Source organism: Heterodontus francisci, chromosome 13 (assembly GCF_036365525.1).
Source record: "Heterodontus francisci isolate sHetFra1 chromosome 13, sHetFra1.hap1, whole genome shotgun sequence".
Lineage (NCBI taxonomy): Eukaryota > Metazoa > Chordata > Chondrichthyes > Heterodontiformes > Heterodontidae > Heterodontus > Heterodontus francisci.
Window position 1 is genome coordinate 84,945,106 of NC_090383.1, and position 21,578 is coordinate 84,966,683.

Genomic DNA, 21,578 nt, shown 5'->3' on the forward strand with positions numbered 1-21,578 from the left:
TAAACCCTGTTACGGTCAGACCAGGTGAAGGCTGACAGGGCCCCCTAGACACCTTTCTCAACCTGGTCGTAACAAAATACAAAGTCATTCTCGGTTCTCCATCTTCTCCTCATTTCTATTCACTAATTACACTCATTAACCTACTGGGTATACACTTCAGCTAAATTAAATTTTCATTGCATATATAAGTTTGAAATTAAAATTTCAAGTGTTACAGCTGGTGATGAATTCTAATCAAATCTTCCATTTTTACTTAATGAGCACCAAGTTTGAACAGCAAGAATACAATAATCATCACTTTGCAATGTGCCTTACAATTACCTTTCCATAAATTATGTCTTATAATGCATTATTATGGAGGAAGATTGATTAATTGAGACACTAGTGCATGCACTAATTAGTTATCTTTTTCCAAATGGATACTTCAAGTCCACACCAATGTGGGACTTTCAAAACATTTTACAATTTAATTTGGGATTCACAGATAAAAGCATTCATTGACAAATGAGGAGCACAAGTCTTGTAACAGTTTCCAAGTGGATATATAGACTTGGCACTTACAATGATCTCTTGAGCAGGTGAATTGGAACAGACCATCTTCAATATATTTTCTATCATTACTCCAGCCCAGTTCAAAGCTGCCCAGTTTAGCATGAAGTTATGGCCACCATGCCAGTAACACACAAAGCTAAAGGCCATGGCAGAAGAGAACATGATCCTGAGCACACCATGCCGTGACCCTCCCAATGGAATATAAATGTACCTGCAGGAACAAGAAATCCATTGGTAACTAGTACAACATTAAGAGGTTAGATTGAAACATACCTTTTCTATAAAACGGATGAGGAGATACACCCAAAGGAGCAGATTAAATGAAACTCGAGCTTGCTGATACCTGAAATACAGTAACAATTTTAATCCTGCCTGCCCTGCGTGAACAGTGTGGCAGGGTGATTAATAGGGAGTCAGGTGCTAAATGCTGCGTTCATGACACCTTTGTACCCACCACCTTTGTAACTCCGCTGATTTGAGTTGCTGGGAGGTAACTCATCACAGAGTGGCAGATGCCTCATCAATAATTAAAAGTCAATAACATAATTCATGACATAGTTCCTCCCGACACAAACTTAACAGCGAATTGTTGTGAAATGTGCACAGTTCCCAAGTCTCCAGCTAAATGCGGCGATAAGCAGGATCCATGCCAGAAGCTGCCCAGGCAAGTTTTAATTTTTGTAATAATTTTTTTAAATTTTTCCTTGTGGGATAGGAGGACCAAGAGTGCCCCAAGAGGAACATTTGGGCCTCCTTTGACTCAGTCTTAATCCTGCCCAATCAGAATGCCTTCTCAAGCCCGTTACCCGAAATCTTACTCACACTTGATGGCCTGCACACCACCTTGCCATCTTCAGATGGGACTCAGCGTTGGCTAATTTATCGAGGTCCAGGAGTTAAAATGTCGCAGGCCCCAAACTGGAACCAACATCCACACTGTCCCTCCTCTCTACACCCCGCTGCTCCCCCCCCCCCGCACCCTAACTTCACCTCCCAGCCCTGGTCCCAACCCAGGTTAACATCAGGGCTACGCAGTCTGAAGTTTAGCACTGTGGCTTTCAAATGCTTAAAACGTGATAAATAAATAAATGTTCCACAGAGCAGTTACCCTTTTTCAAAATGGAGAAGTACATAAGTGATTGGTGTCAAGAATATTTCTGTATGTATCCTATTTTCCTCTGAAAATAGATAGCTTAGTTTCACAAACATCTATACTGCCATTATATTTTAGAGGTAATACAACTTCTACAGGCAGAGGTTATACAATTAATTAACAGTACTGCTTAGATTTCTGTGGAAGTATTCCATTTTTGATTTTTGTCTACTTTTGTTTAAAACCACCATGTAACACTGGATTCAGTCAGTATCTGTCGTGGAATTTCAATACCTTACTCACAGTTGACCTACATTCCTGATATAAAATCCAGTAAAGTCAAAGACAACTGTTTTATTCATACTAATGATTAACTTAAAAACATCATCTGTTTCCCATTTTCATGGCTTGAGAGTTCAAATAGTCACACGTGACTGGTAATTTCTTACATCATAACTGCTGTTTGATTTCCTTTTGGCCTAGTTTCTAAAGATGGCATCTGATTTTCTTTTTGCATAAGCTGTACCTGAACTAAAGGATAAACATAAGCTGTACCTGAACTAAAGGATAAACATCTAAAAAGATTTAAGGAGATTCTGTTCACAGATTTAAGCAGATTGTTGTGGATTTAACTTCACTGATATTTTGTGAAAACATTATTGCTTTTAATATTACACCTGATCACTGTGACTGCACATTTCCAACCACTCGCAGTTCAATGTAAATGTACATGTTTGACAGCTTGTTTTGTGAATGGTGGGATAATGGTGGACAGAAAAGACTTTTTGGGAGGGGCCGAGAGAGCTTTGGCCGAGGCTACATGGTCATCATCTATTATTTCCTGTCCATTTCTAACACTGTGACTAATGACAACGCTACACTGCGTGTCCTTGCACAGCACTTACAACAGGTTTGTGACAATGGTCCAGATAGACAATGCTGCTTTTCCAAAAAGTGTTCTAATTAGCATGGTGGAATCTTTGTTTACTCCAACATGCAAAAAGGTGTTATCTTAAAGGCTTTATTCAATCAAAAGAATTAAACTAAGGATTAAAAGCAAACACTGTAAATCTGAAAGGAGAAAGCAAGAGGGGGGCATATGAGAAAATTCAGAAACAGTCTAGAAGAGTGATCAAAGGAGAACCAGGAAATAAGCATAGTTGCAGGTGTAAAAAAGTAAGAAATTTTAATATTATAAGAGTAGAAGGGCAATCAGAGATTAGAACTCAAAAGTTACTAATAGTTTTTTTTATGTTCACTGCAAGCATGGTAATCGGATGGAGCAGATTGTCCGCCCATTATAGAATCTGCCGTATTTCCAACTGAGTGAAAATCAGGCAGGTCTATAATGGGAAAGCAATCAGCTATTACCACCAATGCGGTGAAGACAAAAAATTACCCTCATATTTGTTAGCTAAAATAAATTCCTAATCACAATTTTCCAGCATGCCTGCTTATATTCTATGCATAATATAAGGCTGGTCAAGAGATAAATTGTTCTTTTTTGATTTTCTGACAACATATTGTCATGAAGGCCCCCACCTGCCAAGAATGAGGCATATTAACTTGATCACACAAATGTTCATTTTAAACTGTTGTTGGAATGAAGAGATGACTTGTTTAAAGAGATCAGCAGTGGCTGGAAAAATATTTGCATACTAAGAGACAGTCGCCTAGGAAAAGACAATGGGAACAGCTCACTGATCCAATTAAGAGAGAATGGTCTGGGCAATGGTGATCCACATCTTGTCGGTGTAAGAGACAGTACTACATGCCCCCGCCTCCCCCACCAGGAGCTTTGAAATCCACAAATGCAGGAGTTTGTTCAAAGAGTCACATGACTAACCTGCTGGTCTAGGTCTGGTTTTGAACTGCTCACAGGACAGCTTGCAGATTGCAACTGAACTTGGAAGGAGTCTCTCTCTCTCTCTCTTTCACTAATCTCCGAATCCACTGAAGTCACTTAAACCTCAAAAGAGAAAAGACTCCTGCATCGAAACACGTTTCAAAGTGTACACTGGACCCCAATGAAACGGCAAGACTTACCGGCAACCAAACACTCTACATCATACTTAAAGGACCGTAAATAGAAACCCATCTATTGCCTCAAACTTTTTCCCTTTATTCTTTCTACTTTTTCTGTCTCTATCTGCGTGTATGTTCATCGCGTATGCGTGGTAGCGTGGTTGCATCATGTATTTGTAGTCGTTAACCAAATTAGAGTTTAAGATTAATAAACTTCCACATTTCTTGTTTAGATCTAAGAAAACCTGTCTGATTGATTTCCTTGCTTCACAACTGGAAAGCAGTGAACAAGGATTCACTCAGGGGGATCTAAAAATACAGTGTTTTTAAAATTAAACACAGTTACGGTTAAACCAGGCAAAGGCTGAGAGGGAACCCCTAGACCCCTTTCTCACTTGGTCGTAACAATATTTTGTCATTGATTGAGCACAGTCATTTCCAGTAGTTATGAAACTCTGGTTCCCAAATTATACAATGTGCAATCATTGACTTTGAAGCCCGGATTTTTAAAAAAATCTTCTGAATTAGTATTGCCATCACGTAACAATACACAGAACCAGATAATCTCACTTAAAATAGAGAAAATAAAATTAACAGAAAATAAACTGATGAGCAAATTCTGTAAGGTGCCTTGTCTTTAGTTTGAGTGCTTTTTTCTTAAAAGAGGTATGATTGCCAATCATTTCTTTTGTACAAAATAGACAGCTAAGGAGCAGAAACAAATATAGATTACATGAAGTCTATTTGTTTAGCACTAAATTAGGATCACCCCTGCAAAACATTGTGCTAGTAGCATTTTGCATTAGACAATCAAAAGGAGCATATAAACCTCGCAGCTGTTTAAGTCCTGTGTGATATCAGTTTTGAACCTCAACTCAGCTACTAGGGGGTCCTCTACCACAGCAAAACTATTCACATTTTGGCAATCAAACTCAATTAAAACCCATTTATATCATGGAACCACTTCCAGAGCACTCAGTTTCCAAATATGTGCCTGTTCCTTAGTGCCAAAACACTCCAGTTATACTGCAATAGATATGCAGCATGTATAAAAAATTCACTCTAGCAGCAGACTTAGTTAAATGCTAAGAGAAAGTCCCCTCTTTCTGTAAACCAAAAATCACTCCCCATGCACAGAATCTATGCTGGTAGTTCTCTAGAGATAGTAAGCAAAATTCCTTCCCAAAAAGGATTCAGTTGCTTCAATAGCATTTGTCTACTTCACAAAAGGAAAATACTGCAGATACAGGAAATCTGAAATAAAAACAGAAAATGCTGTTAATACTCAGCTGGTCACGCAGCATCTGTGGAGAAAGAAACAAAATTAACGGGCAGGATTTTTTGGCCCTGATGGGAGCGATTACAGAGGGAGGCAGTCATGAAAATTAGCACCGCTGGCCGCCATATCAGTTTGACATTGTCGTTCTGACAGCCAGCGATTGTACTCGGGAGGTGGGAGGGCCAGACCTGGAAAGTTGCCTGATTCAGATAATAGGTCAATTGATCTTGTTAACAAGCTTGTCAGCTTGCCAAGGGACAGTTTGGAATTTTGGTGCGGGTGCACAGGTTGCACGATCCATCAGGAGCAGTCCAGGTAAAAGGAGGTGGTAACACAGTGGGGAGCCAATCATGGTTGCACTATTAAATTATGTGGGCCCATAAAATGGTGCATGGCTGAGAGGGGCACTGGGCAAGCAAAGTTAATGGAGCAGGTGCTCCTTGTGCACTTGGGCAGTGGTGGGGGTTGTGACCCTCCTGGGATCATGAGTCTGTAGCAGGACGATGCAGACTGGTAGGGAGGGGTGTGGGCCAGTAAGCACTGCTGATTGTAAGCAAGGCAACAGCTGGGCATGGGATTAAGGTGCTTGGAGAAAGGGTCAAGTAGTGATGAGGAGCAACATCCTCAGGAGAAGATGCAGATGGCATGAGGAGGGCAGGGGAGAGGATTGAGGGGCAGGAAGGCAATGAAGGTCATACCCTCAGCATACAGCAAACTGTGGAGAAGATGCTATCTGAACATGTCAGTGCTGCAGGGGACAGCGCCCATCCAGACAGATGGTCAATGATATTTGTGCCCTCATTGAGGAAGACCTCAGACTTCGCAGTACTGCTTGCCATGCCCTGCCAATCGCCATGAAAGTCACTGCGGCCTTGAATTTCTTCGCCTCTGGGTCCTTCCGAGGATTAGCAAGCAGCAGCACAGCATTGTGTCTCACAGGTGACTGATGCCCTTTTTTGTGAAAACTGGGACTGGGCAGTACATACGATTTCAAACAGATGGGGTCTCGCAGCCACAAAGAGCAGTAGGATTCGTCTCCTTCGCTGAATTCTCCCAGGTGCAAGGCTTCATTGATTGCACCCAAGTGGCTATCGAGGTGCCAAGTAAGCAGCCAGTGAGATTCATCAACAGGAAGGGCTTCCACTCCCTAAGCAGCGAGCTGGTCTGCTACCACAACAAGAGCTACATGCATGTGTGTACTCACTATCCTGGCAGTTGCATGACGCATTCATTTTCCGGCAGTCTAGGGTGTTACAGCTCTTCATGCCACCACCCAATCTTCATGGATGGATTCTAGAGGACAAGGGATATTCCTTAAAGAGATGGCTTCTCACCCTTTTACATCACCCCAAGACGGAGGTACAGAGGTACTGTAACCATATTCATCTGCTCACAAGGACCATCAAGCAGGTCATCGGAGTTCTAAAGAAATGGTTCCAGTCAGGTGATGCCCTGCAGTATATGCCTGCATGGCTTCTCGCACATTGTGGTGTTTTGTGCGCTTGCCATGACATGGTCCTCCTTTTCTTCCCCTCTCTGACACCACTCTGCCTCATCATTAAGGTGTTTGCACTCAAAGCAGGATGCAGCTTGATGGACAAGTTGTCGCCATTTTGAGCAATTGGTAGCAAGCTCCTCCCAGTCATCAATGTCAAAGCTGCCACGCTTCAAAGAGAGCTTCAGAGTGTCTTTGAAGTGTTATCTTTGTTCTCCCCTGGAACAATGGCCATTTGAGAGTTGAGAAAAGAGGACCTGGTGGTTTTCAGCCATCCGAACACAATATCCAGTCCATCAAAGTTGGTTTTGTAGGAGTTTGGCCTGAATGCTTGTGGAGCTGGCTTCAAAAAAGACACTAGCATTTGTTCGACGGTCCTCCCACTGAATCCAGAGGATGCAGCGGAGGCATTGCTGATGGAATTTCTCTGGTGCTCTTATGCGTTGCTGATACACAGTCCAGGTCTCAGTGCAGTACAGAAGTGTGGTGACAACAACTGCTCTGTACACTACAACTTTTGTTGACTCGCAAAGATCTTTGTTGTCAAACAATCGCTGATGTAGTTTGTAGAAGGCTGAGCTGGCAAGGATGATCCGGTGTTGGATCTCCTCGTCAATGTGGCCTTTTGAGAGAGGTGGCTGCCAAGGTAGGGAAGTGCTCTACATATTCCAAAGTCTCTCCTTTAACATATATAGGTGGAATATTTGGCTGACCAGGTGTGGGTTGATATATGAGTTTTGTTTTGCAAACATTCAAGGACAGGCTAAGTCTCTTATATGCAAAATTGAAGAGATCAAGAGTGGTTTGCAAACCTGGTGCAGAGCAAGCAACAATGCAGTCATCCGCAAACTGTAGATCATGTATGTCTATGGTGGTCAGTTTAGTTTTAGCACGGAGGCAACTGAGGTTAAAGATTCTTCCATCTAGGGGGTATTTAATACTCACACCAGAGGGAAACTGATCTATCACAAGGTGAATAGCCACTGTCAGCTATGGGGGCTATCACACAGCCTTGCTTGACTCCGGTCTGGATTTTGAAGGTGCCTGTTTCAGATCTCCCACTCAAGACAGTTGCAGTCATATTATGGAGCAATTGCAGGATTGTGATTAAGTTTCTTGGACAGCCAAATCTTTGGAGCACAATCCACAGAGCCTCGTAATTTACCGAGTCAAATCCTTTAGTCAGGTCGATGAATGCAATGAAGAGTTCCTGGTGTTGTTCTCGACATGTTTCCTGGATTTTTTGGGTAACAAGGACCATGTCAGAGGTTCCTCTGGAAGGTCTAAAGCCACACCTTGTCTCTGGGAGGATTTCCTCAGCCATAGGAAGTAGCCAATTCAGGAGAATACGTGTCAGGATTTTCCCTGCTATAGACAAGAGGGAAATACCCCGATAGTTTCCACAGCATGATTTATCTCCCTCGTCACATTCCTGAAGTTGGCCGGGGGCGGGGGGTGCGGGGGAGTCTTTATCCTCCCAAATCTGTAGAATGAGTGCATGGAGTCTTGATGTGAGCAAATACTTACCAGCTTTGAAGACCTCAGCTGGAATACCATCGGGCCCACAGGCTTTGTTGTTTTTCATCTGTTTGATTGCTTGTTGCAGCTCTCCCATCGATGGTGGTTCATCCATGGATTCTACCACAGGATACTGGGGAAAGCCTGAAGACTATTAGCTGCCACTGTGTATTCATGGTTGAGGAGTTGTTGAAAATGTTCTTTCCAGCATTGACAGAAGGCATGGTCATCCTTAAGAAGAGAGACGCCACCCTGTGAGTGATGGGGATTTAGTCCATTTGACCTTGGTCTATAGATGGCCCTGGTGACTTAATATGGTCAGCATATTGTTGGATCTTTCGGGCTTTCTCTTCCCAGCATTGGATTTGTCACTGGGTGTCAGCCTTGAGCTGTTGGAATGTTGCCTTCTTGACTTGCGACCTTGGGTTGTTCTGCCAGGCAATGAAGGCTGCTCGTTTTTGTTCCAGGAGGTCACATATGTCAGCATCGTTTTCGTTGAACCAGTCCTGGTGACGATGATGCTCGAACCCATTGGTCTGGACACAGGAGTCTAGTACAGCTGACTTTATTTGTTCCCACTGTTCTGAAGTGGAGTTGAATACGTGAAGATTTTCCAGATTGGTTGTGAACTGCACTTGGAATTCCTCTCTTCGGTCGGGCTGAGACATTGATGATCTTCCTCTTGGACTTCTGGGTCTTGCAATGCCTTGATGCTAGGTGAATGTTCATCACTTATCGAACAAGTCGATGATCTGGCCAGCAGGTCTCAGTTCCTTGCATGGATTCAGTGATACCAACATCACTTAGACCATTGTCACGAACAATGACATTATCCAGGAGGTGCCAGTAATTTGATCTAGGATGCCTCCATGTGGTTTTGTATTTGTCCTTCTGGAGGAAGAGTGCGTTTGTTATAATGAAGCCATGCTGCTGTAATGGTCAGATGAGGAGGGGTCGACGGACTTCCCTCTCCTTGTTTGACCACAACAGGTTTAATTCTTTTTTTAAAGTGGATGTGCTGGCCAATTCAGTAGTTGTTTAATTATTTACTTGCTCTGATCATAACATGAACCAATCAGACAGGTTTTCTTCAGTTTAACAAAGAAAGAGGTTAACTTTATTGTACTTAAACTGAACTAAGTAAAATAATAATCTTCATTCCAATCTTTCACTAGAGGTTCACACACACACACACAAATAGGTTACAGATTGGGGAAGGATAGATTGGTTGAGTTAGAGTCCATAGAAAAAAGGGGTATATACAGTCTGTCAAGTTTGATGATTCGGTTGGCTTCTAACTGAATTCAGTGGGCCTGAGGCTTTTAGTTTGAAGAGATGGATGACTGATTCGGTGGATCTCTTGGAGACAGCGATGCGGGGTTTCTCACTGTAGCCAGAGTATGCAGAGGTGGTCAGTCAGCAGGCACGGTTTGCAACTTGCAAGCTGGAATGGGGAGAGAGAGAGAGAGATCCCCACTTGGGTCTGCACGTGTCAAAGTCCAGATGCTTTCTTCTCCTTGCTGCTGCAAAGAAACACCAGTTTCGGGGGTGGTGGGGGGGGGAAGAGAGAAAGGGGGGCTTGTCACATGACAGTCACCCAGTGATTCAAGCATGGTATTTAGCAGTATTTCTTTTTGCTTAGAAGAACATGCTGTTCCCTTGAACTTCCTGTGTCTTGGTTCTTGCTGGGATGAGCAGACGTTTTGTTTCCGGCTCACAGGCCTTGCAATGTATATAGAGTGTTGCAAATTAGGTGGCCTTCTTATGCTGCTAGAAAAGTCATCTTTTATCTATTCCTTTTAAAATTTCTTTAAAAAAATATATACTCAGGTCTCCAGTCAGTGGATTAAAGAAAATTATCATTCAACAAAGCACATTGGGTTGACACTGAGTACACAGTATCGCGTTAGACTCATCTTGCCAGAATGAAGCTCGTTAAACCTTTTGTGTCACTGCACCCAGCTCCTCTACACAACACCTTCTGCTGCTCACAATTTCTGCATCCTCCAGCCAGACTTGCTTTGAATGGCTGGATGGCCTTCTACTGCCACCCTCTGATCTCCCTCCTCTCTCTCTCTCAGTCTCCAGCAATACCTAAAAGGCTGCATCAGTAAAGCGGGTGCCTGGTCTCTGCCTCTCTTCGTGGTGATCTGGAGCTTGCATAATGAATCTAAACAGCTGCCACGGTAATGACTGCTGTGATGCCTTTAAATTGGGCGCATACTTTACAAGTCAATCCTCTATCCTGCACCCGCCACCGCTAATTGGCGGCCAAACACGCCGTCAAGCCAATTAGCAGCAGACATCAGGGAAAATTGCGGGCAGTGACTACACCCCCCCAACCTCTCCGGTGCGGGGTTGGGACCCAGAAGTGGTTCCAACGTCGGATTCCCGACCCCAGAGGCAAAATCCTGCCCAATGTTTCAGGTTGATGACTTTTCCCTCTCCACAGATGCTGCCTGACCTGCTGAGTATTTCCAGCATTTTCTGTTTTTTTTTGTATTAAGTATGATGTTATTCCACTTCATTTAGCTAACCAAAGAGCCTACAATGCCATACTTGATATCAGTGACAATTTTATACAGTGAAAGAGCTATTAGAGAAGCCATAAAGTAGATTGGCATAAGAGATAGGAAAATTCACACTGGTGTAAAAAAAACAATCCATCAATCTTGGAAAAGGATCAAAGTCACATCATCAGGCAAAATAGAGGGAACTTTACTTTTCATCTGGCCATACTATACCTGATCTGGAAATGCTTAAAAAGAAATAAATCCTCTCCAATTAAAATAATAGAATCTTAGGAGATGAATACAAAAATAAGTATTATTTTCCAGATCAAGGACTCCTGCAAATGATTTGTCAGGGCCAAGTAGTTATAATTACAATGAGTTATGAAGACAATTAGAGAGGGTTATCACCATGGAGAAACTCTCAGTAGAGCAGAGGATGCTCAATAGCTGACGATGGAGCTAATTTTCTGAATGCTCAGTCCTTCCCTGCTGGCAGTATATAGTATAAGATCATGGGGAGCGTAACTGTGATTTTGCCATTTGTGCCCCCTGGTGGATTGGTTTCTCTACAGAAGTACGCATTCAGAAAATCTACCCCATTCCTATCTAGAAAACCAGCAAAATGTGCTGAAAAGCTTCAGAAAAGAAGCCACAGACACAAAAAAAAAATCTCAATACAGTTTTGACTATAGGCTACTGCCATTTGAAAACAAATCACTACATTGAAATACAGTGAGACAAAGGATTCTTGTAGCTCATGCTGCAGGACTGCCCATCACCAGTATTGAATAGAAAACAGATGAATTTAGATATTTCTGAAGAAATAATGGTTAACAGCGAACAGTGCAAGAATAATTTTCTAAGCAAATCGTATGTAGAAATTGGTTTATTTGGTGCATTTTTCAGCATTTTGGCATATACGGCAATCCTGCCTTCCAAGCCATAAATAATTTCTCTTGGAAGCGATAGGGATATTTTAAGTACTGAACTAAGCAGTTGCTACAAATTACTTTTGATTTTTGTACCTTTAGAAGTTATGGAGCAAGTGTGGGACTCGGAGGGGTGGGGTGATTGCCATTGTGAGGTTGGGAAGAATGGATTTCCCAAATATCCTGCAGAATTTAACTGCAGAGCTCCTTTAAGTAGGGTCCTTGCCTACAGGCAGCCTGATTGACAGTCTAGAGGCCTTTCAGGCAGGAAGCCTGCTTAACAAGGCCTATGGCAGCAGGTAGATGCATCGGAGAAGTAAAAAGGGTAGTGGTGGGTGAGAAAGAGCAGACAGCTCGCACGGTGGAGGAAGTTTACTGGGTTAGCTTGTTGGGCAAGGAGGAAGCACTCCTGCTACTCCTGGCCTACAAGCAGTGCTATAAAGGCACTTATCTGATGGATTCAGCCTTTCGACCCTCTTACCTCCTTTAAGCAGCTGGGCCTCCTGAGGTCGTAGCAACCCAGTCGCCCGTGGTTAAAAATAGAATGACTGTTAAAATGAAGGCACGCAGCCTCATTATATTTAAATGATCAACCCACTTCCTGCAAGGGTCCATCGCCCTTCATCCCACCTCCATTAAAACCAGAGGTGGGTGAGTTTGAGATGAGTTCAGTCGCATTTTAACCTCTGACACAATCTCAACCCACCTGTATTTGGGAGTTACAATTCAGTCCATGGAAAGACTTCATACGAGGAAGGATGAATAACAAACAAAGTAAGGAAATAAACCTTTCCAATTGTGTCAGGATTTGAATAAACTAAACCAAATTGCTTTTTAGGACCTAATATCTAGGTTCCAGATATTAGAATATCTAGAAAAAACATGGCACTGCAAATCATATTATGCGCAAATATGTTGCTTGGAGGCTTGGAGTTCGATTTTATCTTTTGAGCAGCTTTTCCGATGGCAATTTTGAGGCCCCTGTGATTTTGCACCCCCAGCTTCACATAACAGGTGCTCTGATGCAGCTGGCCAGTTTAAGATCTCAAGACCAGGCCAGGGCAGCCGCCATCAAGATAAGTTGCAGTAAGGGGCGTGTTGCAATGGCGGACGAAGGCAGCCTCGGACAGGAAGAGGCCCAGATTACTTTTGTGGGAGCACTCCTCCTTCTCCAAGGCCCACAAATATAATCTGACGCATCTTTGTTGGACTTTCTCGGTTCGATCGCCCACATAGCTGGTCAGAACCTGCCGTCCAAACATGGCCAAAATCTAGTTAAATAATAGCATGAATAGTGAGTCTAAATAAGAACCCTTACTCAATATAACTACTGAAGTACAATTCATTCCTTCACAGGAATTCTCCTCTTTATGGAAGGTGAAAATCAATGATCACGAGAACATATTTATTTCCCCATGCTCCTCAGTTTATAAAAACAAGAAAACACCTCATTTTCTCTCCAGACGTAAGCCATTGGATGGAGAACAATAACTTAGTTTTAAAACTTTAAGCTGACTCAGAAAATGCACCCCTTTGTACCTAAGAGAACACTGCTCTGTGAACTATTCCCATATATCAGTGAGATGAAGCATCTACCCACTGAACTGTCTATCAAAGAAAGCTCCAGCTACCAAAGCCTCGTTTCTTCAAGGACTCATAAATAGCTGTTAATCAAAGTTAATAACCTGAATGAAGGTCTATCCCTCTGATGTTAGGCTAGGAGGCTCTCACGTGCCCGAATAGCTATGCATCCACAAAGAGGAATCTCTCACACTGGCACGAGATGTGTATCACGAGATGTGTATGTATGTAAATAATGTTCACTTCGCCCCCACACCCCAAAAATATAATTAAAACTTCAATTCACTATTGTGCGAGCCTAAAGAAGCTTTCACCTGGATGAAAGTCATATTGGCAATAACAACCTGATTTATATACCTTTAATGTAATCCTGCAGATTAGACATGCTGCTGATCTGCTCTTAAAAATAATGACGTATGCTGCCTTAGGACTTAACTACTTACAAAATGCTAAGAGGCCGTTTCTCCTGAGAGCACTGTCTTGAAATAGGGATCATAGGGTTGAATTTTATGACAGGGGCTGACGTTCTGCTGCCAGGACCGGCGGAGGGACCCAGGGAGGCATATTCCCAGCGGTGGCCAATTAAGTGGCCACTGCTGGGGCTGCTGCCCTGAGGAAGGACGGCAGACCGCCCTCAAGAGCTGCTGGCTTAATCGCAGGGCAGGGAGCTCAGCAGCCTTAGCAGTGCCACCACTAGCGGTGGCCATTGAAGAATGAGGTTGCATTGATGGCCATGCGCCCTCGAAGACAGGTAAGTGAGGTCTGGGGCACCAGGACTTAGCACAGGCTACCCACCCAGCAGCAGCAGGTAGCCAATCTGCATAATTAAGTGCCCATTTGTGAGCTGATTGGGAATGCTGCCGGGATCTTCTGGGGGTGGACGGGTCCCCCACTTCTGGCACCCACGGACATTTTATCCATGTTGGAAGAAATCGCCGCTGCGTGGGGAGAAAGCCAGGTAAACCCTGACAGCCTCCCAGCAGGTTCCGGGGGAGCAGCCTCCTGGATAAGCGCTCCATGGCCCATGGAGTGGGCCCCCTGGCGGGAATGGTCACCCCTGTGGCAAATTACTTACCATTTACATAATGTCATGTTTTCAATTAATTTAAAAATGACTGGTTAGAGCCAGTCCCTCATTAAAACAAGTGTAAGCCTGCCCTCTGAAAAAGTGGCTAACTGACAAGTATAGGGTTAGGCTGTCAGTGAAGGCATCACAGTTTGCAAGCAATGGAGAATTTTCACAGAAAAATGAGGTCCTCAAACTCCAGCTACTGCTGGGCTATGGCGGAAGACCAATATGGGTATTGGTGCTGAGCCTTTCCTGAGTGCGTCTCACCCATAAAACACTACTCCAACATGAACTAGCCGCTTTCAGAAGAGGGAAAAAGAAGATATTTGCAGTGTTAAGATTTTGCTAGTTATCCAGCTCCATTTACTACAACATATGGTCTGTTAGTGACACACAAGCCCCATCCACTATTTGTAAGCAGGTTCTACAGATCAAGATAAAACTCTATTGATATGCAACTGTCCGACCCATAATTAGATGGCTTAAAAGTAAACAATTTTGGATTTCCTCTGAGTTTCTCCTGCACTGCCACTGTGACTTTGACTGAAGTTTGATATAAATGGAATCTCTGACAAAGTTACAGTGGCATAATGGGAGAAGCTCCATGAAAATTCACCCCCATAAAAATGCACACCAACTTTTACAGTATGTATACTCCCAGTCTTCTTAAATTACAATCCCTGTCCAGCAAGCTTATTCCTCAGCATGCAAAAGTTTTCAGTGTACTATTTTTAAGTGACTGTCTAGCTGGCAATTCTATTATCAATTTGATACTACTAAATAATTTTGCCTAAGAGAAAAAGTAATTAATAATCTAGAAAAAATCTTTTGTCATTTAAATTATTGCGTTTCAGTTCTTAGACATAAAATACAACTTAATTTGTAGCTAAAAATATTATGCACTATCAATAGCTGTAGTTGCAAATCAGAACTTATGTTCTGTCTTATGATCTTTGTATCATTTTATACAATTTTTGGATATTTGGATACTGTGGAATTCCCAATTGTAAAATTGTGACACTAGAACAGTTTGGGATTCAGTGGCCATAATTCTTTCATGAATCAGACCCAGGTGAGTTGTCATTTCTGGATCTGCAACATGACAGGGAGATTGATTAGAGGCTGTGGAGAGGGCAAGCTCTGTGCATTGCTTTTTGCCAACTTGGAGCTGGACTCCTCCATGCTCCTTTTCAGTGACAGGAGGCTATCTGGCAGGTCAAGCAATGCACCCAGCATTTTGGTGTGTATACCCATCAGCGTGTTCCTGTATGCTGCCCCATCAAGGTCCTCATCGGAGTCTTCTGCATCAGAACTCATCTCTAGTGAGCTAGCACCCAAACCATCTTTTTCCCCCAACCTATCTGTAGCCCGTTCGTGCCCAGTGACTCTCAACATGTCGATCCCAACTCTGGACTATCCTCTATGGAATGTACAGTGCAATATCTGAGCTGGTGACTGCAAGTGTCAGATGAAGTGACGGGGCCTCCTCAGTGCTGTGGTGTTGTTCTCTCTCCTCCTTCTGAGACAGCATCAGTTCTTGGGTGACAGAAAGCATAAAATCAGAAGGGAAAGGTTGTGGTGAAGTGAAAAATCAAGAGGTCCATGGGCACATCAGCAGCAGCTTGCTCAACATGCCTGATAGCAGAATGAGGGCGAGTTGGGAGTTGAGGAGGCACTAGTGTCATGGAAGTGTAGTTTTTTTTTCCTGTTTAAAACAGCGTACCTTTAAAAACTAAGGGGCACAGTGTGCCAGCTGCACCTGTTTCCTAAGCCACTGCAGGAGAGAAGGTCACACAGTGTACTATAAATTTTAACTGTGTGTAAAACTGGCTAAAACCAGTCTGAACTGGAAACAAACGAAGCGTGCTGGACACTGAAAAGAAGCTGTCTATTTCTTAGCAGAAAAAAATCGACATTGAGCTCAGACTGTGTTTGCCAAAGGAGGAAAGAAAGCCCTGAAAAGAGAACAGTTTGCATTAATCTAGGCAGTAAATTCCATTTTACTTTGAAACCCTAAGAAGTCTGCTGCAGAGGTAACTCTCTCTATTGCCTATTTGTGTTTGCTGGAATTCTGAGTGAAGTTTTTAACCAAAAGACTGCCAATTTTAAAATCCAAGTATTGCTGTGCTTCTTGTTGAAAGAACTGTGTGACGACTGCTGCAGCTGAAATATTTTGAGTGCCCATCTATTAAAACTGTTTCGTCGAATTCGCCTGGCATCTGGTTACTCTACTCTGGGATACCTCATCAACCGGGAAGGCAACTTACCAGGACTTACAACCCAGTTATTTATTCTAATTCTTAAGAAACACTTTTTTAAAAACTTGTTAACCATTGTTAGCTTTTGTGTGCAAGGGGAAGCTTAGGTTAAATAAGAAGTTACAAGGTATTAGCCATAGGTTTATCTTAATAGTGTTCCAGATTTAGTTTTTGAATAAATAGTTAATTTGTTGTTGTCTAAAGATACCTGGTTTGGTGTATTTATTCTGGGGGTTAATAAAGTGTTTAATTTGGCTGTTTTCTGGTTAGGTGGGAAAACTTTAATAATATGCTGCGACCTGTGGAGTGATGGGACTGAAATGACAGTGCATTTCTCCCGCCTCGGTCGTAACACTAGGCAGGAACATACTGTCATCCTCAATGTTCTCAAGTACACCAGATGCCAGGAGCTGTATTACAGCTGGCCCCATGATGCAGAGAACCAACTCCTGAATAGGGCCTAGAAGATACAGGTGTCCTTATCCTCCATCAGTTCTGCTCAGCTCCTTCCTACTGTGTGCCATCTTGTCCTGCAAGAGAGAGAGCAGAAGGTCAGTGATTGAGTGGCACTGTGTTGAGGTGATGTGCCTGCCACAGCTGAATAGCTGGAGGTTAACTGAAGCAGCGGGAGCTCGGTGTAAGGCTGCCATTGTTGGAATGTATGTGACCATGAGGTGGAGTATCTGGATGTTAGGCATGAGTCCTGAATGCCAGCAAGTGCTGTGTGGTGAGGAATGGGGGTGTGGTGCATTGAACAATATGAGAGTTTGGTGGTGTGGCGGGTAGGAGATGTCATATGAGGATGTATTTAACCACCCATGTGAGGTGTTACAACCGAGGCGGGAGATGTGCACGGTTTTTTCTAGTTCCACTTCTCCACAGGTTACAACCTATATTTCAATGTTTACCCAGTTACCGGTCAATCACAGACTCTATTTTTTTATCTCAGAATAAAACACACCAACCAGGTTTCTTTAATAAACAACAAAATTATCCATTTAGTGTAAAACAAGACTTAATCAGTAACGAAGCAAAGCATTAAAAGAGATTTTCTTTTCAGAGCTCTTTTAAAAAAGACAAAAAAGAATACTTTGGCCAAATACTTGCTAATTCTTGAAAAAAAAAGATATGGAAAGACGTCAGTTGTCCCTTTTTTGTCCCAAATACGTGTAAATGGCTGTCACTGAGATCTTTCTCTGGAGCAATTGTTCAGGGACGTCAAGGATTTATCCGGCAGGATTCTCCAACGTCTCAGGAGAAATGCAGCATCAGGGGTTTTAAGCAGGCCTTTCAGGACGAATGTAGCATCAATTTCTCTATTTTTTATACTCGCTTCTAAGAGCTTCTCAAAGAGCTTCTCAAAGAGATGGAAAAGATGGCAGGCTTTTCAAAGAGACGGAAAAGGCTGAGCTGGGGTGACTACTCTCTTGGCTTTTTTTTTTTATTAAACACCTTTCAGAACACTGTCCAAACCCCAACTGACTGACCAAAGGCAAAACCAAAAACAATCTCAAGAGTCAAGCCTCCTGACCCCTATAAATCTTAACCTGTCACTTCTCTGTAAACATCTTCTCCAAGTCAAAAAAGCGCCCTGCTGGGTATTTATCTGAAGACAGGTGACTTCTAGTACATGTTGTTTGCAAACAAGACCTCACAGTCCTTTCAATGAACTGTCAACAAAAAGTCCAGTTTTTATGAAATCTTCAGCCTTCTCCACAAATTAAATAAATTTACGTGCTGCCTACCTCCACTGGAACCAATTGTAAATTCTGACCCCCACCCCCCGCCCCCCACCACTGTTTTCCAATTTTTCGCGTTGTATGTTTTAAGGTGAGTAAACACCTCTGGAAACTTTGGAATTCAAAATGTATATGTAGCACCTTCCAAATGTGTTGGATATAAATTAATGCATTGTCAATGCCAATAGGGATTTTGTAACCAGATGAATGAATGAAAAGAAATGAAAAGAAAAGAAACAAATACTTATAAGTGCTGTCCATGACTTTGGGACAACCAATGAATAACTTCTGAAGTGTTGTCACACTGCAATATAAGAAATGTGACAGCTAATTAGCACACAGCAAGTCCACAAGCAGCCAAGTGATCAGATAATGTATTTTCTTACTTTTCCTTTCTATCTTTTTTTCTCTTTTTCCTTTTCTTTTCCTGTCCCTGATTTGATTCTAGTTCTCCCAATTTAACTATCCTTCCTTCTCAGTTGTTCCTCTGTTTCTTTCTCAATCCTTTAATCTCATTGGTTAAGGAGACAGACTGTTGGTCTTATAGTTCACCAGGGTCCCAGATACTCCTATGCCCTTGCCGTGCCATTATCAACTTACACTTTCAGGGCAAAACTTTTTTAGGAACTGAAGGATGCAGGAAAAAGTCTACTGTCGCAAGATATCTGCTCCAGTAAGATTTGGGCCCATTATACTCCTGGCTCCCACCACCATGCAAGCAGATACAGGGCAGTGGGAATCAACCAAATTTGTAAGTTTACATTATAACAATTAGTTCAAATAATTAACATGTCATGTAAAAGAATGTTATGAAATTTGGAGGTATATTCAATAAGACTTGCTTTCTGAGGCACAAGGAAATTCTGCTTTGTAATTAATTTGTACACATCGGTCACATCCAAATAGCATGCTCACCCTAACAGCGCAAATATAAAGTTGCAATTGCATAAAATATTTTTGTCATGATCAATTAATTGATGCTGTTCCTATATTTACCATGTTCATAACCTATGTAAAATTGAAGAAAATACAAAGCTTACTTCTGTATAAATTCAAGTCAAGCCAACCTACCATGTGTTATAAAAAAAACCCAGGATGAAATTTATGTCATTAAAAGAAAGAAACCAAAGGCTGGAATTCTGAAATAAAAATGAAAAATGTTAGAAATTCATAGCAAGACCCAGAGAAAGACAATTTCACAATTTAGGTGTAGCACAGAGGTCTGATGAATATTACCCTGTCTGTCTCTCATCAAGATGTTTATGTATCTGCTGGGAATTTAATTCAATTTTTGTTTAATTTAGGTAAAATGCATAATTGAAACCAATGAATCTCAATGCTTTGCAGACATTCTGAAAGAACCAGTTACAATAGATGACAATTTAAGACTAAATTGAGCTCCAACCTCCCAAAGATTACTGGCTTCATTCTGACACAATGTCTTATTATCTGTATCTCAGCAGGTGACAAGAATAACCTCGGTTATAACCTAGAACAGTGATACCCTATAATTCAGAAATGCTCGTTAGAAAGGCAAAGTGCCATTAGCTGTTCTGTTTTAAAAATACCTCAACTCCCTTTTTGATTTTCATACATTATCAAGGTAGCCAAAAACATCCCGCTACAGCCTGTTGTAAAACATTGTGGTGTAATTTCTCTGCTTGTCCATTGTACCTTCAGCAGAAGATCAAAGGAAATCCAGGAGAAGCATGTAAATATCATTTATACGGTTTCTCTAGGGTTTTTTCAAAACATCCCAGAAGTTACAGTGGATAATTGGGAGAACACTTGTAGAAATTCAACCTCAATATCCTCTATTGCTTTCCCAATTGAAAATGTTCAATATTTGAGATGCTGAAAAAATATTTTGAATACAGTGGGTAAAACTCTGAATGGTGCCAATTCGGGATTTTGTGCCATACCATCAACTGAAAGAAAGAATTGGTATTTATATTGTGCCTTTCACAACCATGGGACATCCCAAAGCATTTTACAGCCAATGAAGTACTTCTGAAGTGTAATCACGGTGACAATGTATTGACCAGGACAATGGGGAGAACTCCCTGCTCTTCTTTGAACACTGTCATTGGATCTTTTACGTCCATCTGAGATTAGATGGGGCCTCGGTTTAATGTCTCATCTGAAAGATTGGACCTCTGACAGCTCAACACTCTCTCAGTACTGCACTGAATTGTGAGTCTAGATTATGTGCTCAAGTCTATGAGGTGGGACTTGAACACACAACCTTCTGATTCAGAGGCAAGCGTGCCACCATTGGGTCAAAGCTGACACTAGGATCATATTAAAATATTCAACAATAAAGGGAGTTGCACTCTCTAAGCAAGATCATAATTCAACACAAGAAAATAATGTTCCATTAATTTGCATCTTTATTAGACATTACCTGATAGCAGCAATTGAGTTAGCGGAAGCTATTCACTTTCAATTACAACCTCTTCTGCGTCTGCCAGGCCCTAAAAATTGTGTCGCACAATTGGCGAGTAATTGCATTGTGTTTTGGTCTGTATATTATCTGCAAGATTTACTAAAAGTCAATTTAGTGTCATTCAGCTTAGCGTCTTCTTGGAATGGAGAAAAGAAAGATGCTCTTATAATTACCAGTCATATTTTTATCCCTTTTGCTTACATAGGTTGAGGATGAATGCATCTTTAAGACCATCTAGAACAGGATCTTTCGCGCAAATCATGTGGAAAAGTTACAGTAAAACTTTTGGAATGAGTCATCACTATGGCCGGGATTCTGTGAGGCCCCGAGGTGGGGTCAAAGGCGGCTGGTGGCAGGATGTAGGGCATGTCGTCTCCCCGTTGCCCAGCAATCTTCCCGCTGGTGGAACAGGCTGATGATGGCCTTCCCACCCAGAGGCCAAGTGAGGCCCTTAGGTGGCCTATTAACAGTCAATTAAGGGTCTCTTTCACCAGCTGCTGGGATCTTACCAGAGCTGGGGGTCTCTGCCGTACAGGGAGGGCACCTTGTAAAGTTGTAAAGTGAGGTGCCCTCCATGGGCTTGGGGTCCCTCCTTCATGGGCAATTTGTGGCCCACGGAGGACACCCACCAGGAAGAACCGTACCCTGCAACAACCCCCCCCCCCCCACCCTCCCCTGGGCTGTACGACAAACCACACCACCACCTGGTGACCCTGCCTCACCTACCTCAGTTCCAGGGTTCCGGCACTGGGCCTGAATCAGAGGCCTCAGCAGTACCGGCAGTGGCCACCGTTTACAGTGGCGCTACATATACTGCTGAGCTGCCGGCCAATTGGGAGGCAGGATCCCAGTCTTTAAAGAGAAGGGGATCCCACCTCTTGAAACTTTGATTTAAAAAAGATTGGAGGATCGCTCCGGGGAGCACAAAAAGGCAGAGGCAGGGATTCCACCCCCCCCCCCCCCCCCCACCCCCACCCTGCCAGTGCCAAGAGCCCCACCTCCTGCACTAAATCCAGCCCTATGTTGCCACGCTCCTGCAGGCATCCCATTGGAGATATCCATAATATAGCACTTTACTATT

At 42.6% G+C, this 21,578-nt stretch overlaps 1 protein-coding gene across 3 annotated transcripts in view; it reads right to left on the reverse strand.

The window, feature by feature from the left end:
- Positions 1 to 21,578, reverse strand: part of hhat (hedgehog acyltransferase) — a 301,307-nt gene that overhangs the window by 157,052 nt on the left and 122,677 nt on the right. For all 3 annotated transcript variants that reach the window (XM_068045097.1, XM_068045095.1, XM_068045098.1), the window contains one exon: positions 562 to 763. In XM_068045097.1, the coding sequence (XP_067901198.1) occupies positions 562 to 763 (202 nt within the window). The remainder of the gene's footprint in view (positions 1 to 561; positions 764 to 21,578) is intronic.